This window comes from Rhinopithecus bieti, unplaced genomic scaffold, assembly GCF_001698545.2.
Source record: "Rhinopithecus bieti isolate Rb0 unplaced genomic scaffold, ASM169854v2 scaffold_24390, whole genome shotgun sequence".
In the NCBI taxonomy this organism is placed as follows: Eukaryota; Metazoa; Chordata; class Mammalia; order Primates; family Cercopithecidae; genus Rhinopithecus; species Rhinopithecus bieti.
In genome coordinates this window covers 1,179,013-1,185,461 of record NW_016811706.1, presented here as the reverse complement: position 1 = coordinate 1,185,461, position 6,449 = coordinate 1,179,013, and the positions used below count along the sequence as shown (strand labels likewise).

Below are 6,449 nucleotides of genomic sequence, written 5' to 3'. Positions count from 1 at the left end.
GCTCACTGCAAGCTCTGCCTCCCGGGTTCACGCCATTCTCCTGCCTCAGCCTCCCGAGTAGCTGGGACTACAGGCGCCCGCCACCTCGCCCGGCTAGTTTTTTGTATTTTTAGTAGAGACGGGGTTTCACCATGTTAGCCAGGATGGTCTTGATCTCCTGACCTCGTGATCCGCCCGTCTCGGCCTCCCAAAGTGCTTGGATTACAGGCTTGAGCCACTGCGCCCGGCCTTCTTTTTTTAAAATAAGCTTCCTCAGGTCGAATCTGATGAGGGCCTTGATGCTTTTCCTTGTGTTCCATCAGGAAGCCTAGTTTGGAGAACCCAGTATGCCGTGGCTGGAGGGTCATCAGAGGGGTTAGGCACTGTGGGGGAAGGGGCAAGCAATGACTCTGAAATTGCTCCTGGTTTGGATGGGAAACTATATCATACCTGCAAGGCAGGGGTGAGCTGGCACCCAAATTTAGCTCATACCGCAGTCTAGCAGTTCTGGTGTTGGGTGCTGACTGCTGTTTGGGTCTACATGGTTTCAGTACAGGGAATGGATCTGATGGAGTGACCAGTGCCCTGCTGTTCTCCCACCATCCAGCTCTGTCTCACCTTGGAAGAAAGGCAAGGGATTTGTAGTTTAAAGATAGTGCCAGCCGGGTGTGGTGGCTCACGCCTGTAATCCCAGCACTTTGGGAGGCTGTGGCAGGTGGATCACAAAGTCAGGAGTTCGCGACCAGCCTGGCCAATATGGGTGAAACTCCGTCTTTACTAAACAATACAAAAATTAGCCGGGTGTGGTGGCGCGTGCCTATAATCCCAGCTACTCAGGAGGCTGAGGCAGGAGAATCACTTGAACCTAAGAGGCGGAGGCTGCAGTGAGCTGAAATTGCACCATTGCACTCCAACCTGGGCAACATAGCGGGATTCCATCTCAAAAAAAAAAAAAAAAAAAAAAAAAAAAAAAAAAAAAAAATAGTGCCAACTCAGCAAAAGCCAAACAGTCCAACCTTCCTTAAGAAAAGCTAATAATGGTGGCAGGATTCTCTGCCCAAAGGAGACCCTCAAGTCTGCCTACTCCCAAGAGTAGACAGTTACAGGATTTTCCTTGGGTACCAGCCATGATTCAGGCAGAGAGGAAAGTGAGATAGAAAGGAGGAACCACAGGGAATAGGGTAAGGAGCAGTTATGAAAGAAGAATTAGAAGTAGGAATTCTACTGTAGCAGTAAAGACTGTTTGGGTTCAAATCCTAGCTCCATTTTTTACTAGCTATGTGGTCTTGGGTTAGTTACCCAGCCTCTCTGTGCCTCCATTTTTAAAAATCTGTAAAAAACTGGAATAGTGTCTACTATTGTTCTGAGGATTAGTTAATATATGTAAAGCCCTGAGAATGATGTCTGGCACACAGTTTGTGTGTGTGTGTGTACGTGTGTGTGTGCGTACACACGTTATTATTAATGACGAGTTGAAGAAGCCATATAAAGTAGAAAGGTAGTATCCATCAACTGTAAAAATCAAACACTGCAATACCATGAAGAGATTCCTGTCATTTAATTAGATTTGCCACAAAAAGCAATAACCTTAGCTAACCACGCTACCCTCCTCCTCCACCTAACCCCCATCTCCCTTCATATGCACAAACACAGGAACCCAAAGCCCCTCCTCCCCACAATCCTTCCCACTCACATTATGGGAAGAAATGTCACTAAATGGACTTAGCCTCCATATAGCATGGAACAGGTGAATAAAAATATATTTATGAAGAATTTTGTTGTGCTATCATCTTAGGGTTGAATCGGGGCCGAGATGGAGGCAGAGGCAAGTGAGGTCTGGGGATCTCTTAGAGATCAGAATTTGTCTGAGAGGCACAGAGCCTATAGTTCACCCAGAAAGGGAGCTATGTCTAAGAAGACACGGGCTAGAATTGGCTAGGCTGAAAGTTTTTTTCAAGTGTATGTGTGAGGGTAAGGGTAGCTATAAATCCATTCTCCTTCCTCCCCCTATACCTTCCCTAGCTCCCAGATAGAAGGGCAGGGGGCCCTGAGCAGGGAACAGAGTCACAATTTCCCCAAGTTTCATCTGATTCCCACAGAGCTTCCAGCAGGCAGTGAGTTGGGCATATCCCCTGGTGCTGCCTGACCCCTTCCCCCAGCTCAGGGCTTCTTCTCTCCACCTGTGAGCACCAGGGCCTGCAGGATGTCAGACAGTGATACAATTCCCTTGACCACATCATTTTCATCCACCACTACAAGTCGGTGAACCTGGCACAGAGCAACAAGGGAAAAAGGGAATGTTTAGTGCTGGCCTCAGGGGAATCCCCTCTGCCCCTACTCTCCTTGCCAAACCCCACTCTCAAGGCTGCTCCCCTCAGCTCCTTTAGGGTTGCTGGCCTCCCTACCTCTGCTTCCACTAGCCTGTTGATGATGGTCTCCAGAGTCTCATGCAGGTAGCACTTGAGAACACCCTCAAAGTAATGTGATCGATGTTGCAGAGCTTTAGTCACAGACACATCTAGGTTGTTGTAAGTCTTTTCTGCTGCTAGATTCTGGGGAGACAGAGGAAGGAGATTGCAGGGAAGCAAGAGAGCCAGCTTCCAAACCCTGAACCCATCCAACCTCACCAGAGGGATTCAGGGCAATTGTCAGCCACAAGGCATACTCAACTCATTCAATTCCTTTTCAAATAGGATTTGAAAGCCTGGAAGCTTCTAAGACCCTTAGATCACAGAAGAGACTCCCTTCTCCCTCTCCATATTTAATAGCGCCCCCCCACCCTTCCCTACCTCCCAAACCCTCCACAATCACTCACGATAACATCAAACTTGGAGTAGATGTCCACCACACGCCCTAGGGGGACAGAGGCAGCTCAGTAAGGAGGATCTGGGGTCTAAAGCTCCCCCTACTCACAGAATCACCCTCCTGGCTAAGCTGAGGGGAAAGCAGATTTTCCCGGAGCCACCCTGACTTGCCTGGATCTTCCCTCCCTCTCTCACCCAATCTCTCACCCTTCTCATCCACCACTGGCAAGGCTGAGACTCGATGCTGTACAAAAATCCCCAGAGCCACATAGACGGGGGTGGTAGTGCGAACCATAGCAATATTGGCATAGGTGCCAATCTGTAGCTCTTCCAGAGACTTGGACATGAACTCTGGCTTGGGGAACTCAGTGATCTGAGGAAAGAACCATCAGCTTAATTTTCAAGGCACCCAAAGCCACCCTTGGATACCCCCTCCAACCCAGTATGTTAGAAATAAGGGCTGGGTGCGCCGGCTTATGCCTATAATCCCAGTACTTTGGGAGGCTGAGGGGGACATATTGCTTGAGCCCAGGAGTTCGAGACCAGCCTGGGCAACTTGGCAAAACCCCATCTCTATAAAAAATACCAAAAAATTAGCCAGGTGTGGTGGTACACACCTGTAGTCCCAGCTCTTCTGGGGGTTGAGACTGGGGGTCACCTGAGCCCAAGACGTTGGAGGCTGCAGTGAGCCATGATAGTGCCTCTGCACGCCAGCCTGGGCAACAGAGTAAGACCTTGTATCAAAATAAATTAATAAATAAACAAGAAGTGGGGCTGGATGCAGTGGCTCACACCTGTAATCCTAGCACTTTGGGAGGCTGAGGCAGGAGGATCACTTGAGCTCAGGAGTTCGACACTAGCCTGGGCAACACAGTGAGACCTTGTCTCTTTTTTCAATAAATAAATAAATAAACGAAAAAAGAGAAAAAAGAACTGGGCTGAGGAGCACTTACAAACAATTTGAGGAACTTCAGAATGCGCTTGTGGGTGAGGATATACAAAGTATTGCCTGATTCTGGGTCAATAACTGGCAGCCTGTGGATCTTGTTCCGAATTAATGAAGAGACAGCATCAAACAAGCTGTGGGAGGGTTGGAGATAATAAGTTCCACAGTGCTGGGGCTCAGGGTGAGTAAACAGCTCCATAAAGTGTATCACTAAACAGGGAAAACTAATGGTTAGGGAAGGGGGGCAGAGTACAGGCCAGACTTAGAGAGAGAGAGAGAGAAAGTGTGTAAGAGTGTGTGTGTGTGTGTGTCTTTTCTCTCTTCTTCCCCTTTCCCTGGGTGTCTAAGGCATTAGCTAGGCTGATGGCAAATCTCTTCCCCTTTTTGGACAGATGGATAACTGGAACTCACCTGGCATTAGGAGAAATGCAGACAAGCGGTTTAAAGGAATCCTGGAGGTACACCTCTGAAGGGAAAAGGGATGGGTCACAAAATACCACCACAGAAAAGCATTTCCCAGAAACCCTCCATCCCATTATAACCTTTTACAACCCCAATTCTCTACATACCTCTCCAAGTTTCTATCTTGTGTTCTTCTAGCTCATAGATCTGTACCTGAAAGCAGAAGCAACAGAATTTGAGACCTGATCTCTCTGCTTCCTGAAGCCCTTGTGGCTTGCTGGGAGCAAAAGAAATGAGAATGAGGGACTTAGGGTAGGGAAAGTGATTTTGGTCATTGGGCTAAGGTTCCTTACCAAGGCTGATTTATAGTAGCGGTGCAGGATATTGATGAAATCAGTGATGGTCAGCATGCCTAGAGGACAAGACAAAGCCCTCAGTACTGCCTGAAGCTTGTCTCCCTGCCCAGCACAAGATGCAATAATAATGTGTTCCAGAAACTTTTGCTTACCCACAAAACTTTGCTTCTTACTATCCCATAAAGGGGCAGCTCGTACACCGTTAGTCACCAAAGCAAAAAAAGCTTTCTTCACCTGTAGCCAAGACAGTAATAATCATAAAGGCAAATCCACAGGGGCAGGACTATAAAAAAGAACAGTGTTTGGGCATGTTGGGTAAAACATGAGACTAACTTCACAGAAGGATAAGGATATTACCCTTAGGATGAGATAGGATGAGAAGTATTAAACCACAGGCTCCAAAGGGGGAAGGGAAAAGAGGATTCACCCACCTGCAGGGACGTATCAAATACAACCAATTTGGAGCTTGTGGGAATCAGGTCATAGCAGCGATGAGACTTCATGAAGGAAGTATACACGCTATTGTTGGATTCTGGGGTCTCTGCATAGGGTGGGATAGTTAGCAGCTTCCTTCCCCATAAAAACTCCCAATCAAAAGAGACAGAAAACAGAATAGTGTTCTAGTATCTCAAATATTTACAGCATGATTTTTTTTTATAAGGCCCCTTATCTGTCTTGTTCCTATTGTTTCCACAAAACCTGCATAAACCTCTTAGAAACCATTTCATCCAACCCCTATCTCCAGGTTAAGACTTTATCTATTGGTCCCTATAGGTAAAAGAAAGTTGACTAAAACATAAAGCCTATAGTATCTCTCTTTAACATGTTATAATCTAAAAATGTTTCTCATCTTTAATCTAAGCTTTCCCTTTCATATATTTAGCACATTTTCACTTTCCTCTTTTTTCAATAAAGTAAGCTGCTTAAAATTCTTCCAAGACTGTGCTGGGCATGGTGGCAAGCACCTGTAATCCCAGCTACTCAGGAAGTTGAGGCAGAGGATCACTTGAACCCAGGAGCTCAAGGACAGCCTGGGCAACACAGCGAACCCCTGTCTCAATTGAAAAAAAAGTTATTCTAAGACCTGCAAATGGGAAAGTCATGGTCCAAGTTGGGCCATTTCTCATTAACAGTAAGTTAGAGCCCAGTGCTCAATCAACCTGGCTCAAAACACCCTGATAGTCCATTCTGGGATCACCCTGTAAATCAGAAATCATCCCAGGAGATCCTGGGTAGTTTACCTTTTTCTATTCCTGTGATTTTAATTGCTCGCTCTAAACTAGGGAAGCAATCTCCCAAAATAATAGCTTGAATGTGCTATATACTATACTATGTGCACTTAAAAATATTACATTAGCCGGGCGCAGTGGCTCACGCCTGTAATCCCAGCACTTTGGGAGGCCAAGGTGGGTGGATCACGAGGTCAGGAGATCAAGACCATCCTGGCTAACATGGTGAAACCCCGTCTCTACTAAAAACACAAAATTAGCTAGGCGTGGTGGCGCATGCCTGTAATCCCAGCTACTCGGGAGGCTGAGGCAGGAGAATCGCTTGAACCCGGGAGGCAGAGGTTGCGGTAAGCCCAGATTGTAACACTGCACTCCAGCCTAGGCAACAAGAGTGAAACTCCGTGTCAAAACAATAATAAATAAATAAATTACATTGGCTGGGCGTGGTGGTGCACGCCTGTAACCCAGCACTTTGGGAGGCCAAGGTAGGTGGGTCACCTGAAGTCAGGAGTTTGAGACCAGTCTGGCAACATGGCAAAACCCCATCTCTACTAAAAAAATACAAAAATTAGCCAGGCGTGGTGGCACGTGCCTGTAGTCACAACTACTCGGGGGGGCTGAGGCAGGAGAACTGCTTGAACCCAGGAGGTGGAGGTTGCAGTGAGACGAGATTGTGCCTCTGCACTTCAGCCTGGGCGACAGAGTGAGACTCTGTCTCAAAAAAAAAAAAAAA

At 47.0% G+C, this 6,449-nt stretch overlaps 1 protein-coding gene across 3 annotated transcripts in view; it reads right to left on the bottom strand.

The window, feature by feature from the left end:
- Positions 1-1,518: 1,518 nt before the first annotated feature.
- Positions 1,519-6,449, bottom strand: part of PRKAG1 (protein kinase AMP-activated non-catalytic subunit gamma 1) — a 19,588-nt gene continuing 14,657 nt past the window's right edge. Inside the window, exons 3-12 of one of the 3 annotated variants that reach the window (XM_017894737.1) lie at positions 4,919-5,028; positions 4,640-4,721; positions 4,485-4,543; positions 4,299-4,344; positions 4,141-4,195; positions 3,737-3,863; positions 2,991-3,156; positions 2,795-2,832; positions 2,385-2,531; positions 1,519-2,247 (exon numbers count right to left, since the gene is read on the bottom strand). In XM_017894737.1, coding sequence (XP_017750226.1) covers positions 2,140-2,247; positions 2,385-2,531; positions 2,795-2,832; positions 2,991-3,156; positions 3,737-3,863; positions 4,141-4,195; positions 4,299-4,344; positions 4,485-4,543; positions 4,640-4,721; positions 4,919-5,028 — 938 coding nt within the window. In that variant the 3' untranslated portion in view covers positions 1,519-2,139. Of the gene's footprint in view, positions 2,248-2,384; positions 2,532-2,794; positions 2,833-2,990; positions 3,157-3,736; positions 3,864-4,140; positions 4,196-4,298; positions 4,345-4,484; positions 4,722-4,918; positions 5,029-6,449 lie in introns of all 3 variants that reach the window. The other 2 variants (XM_017894739.1, XM_017894738.1) reach the window with 2 other exon arrangements.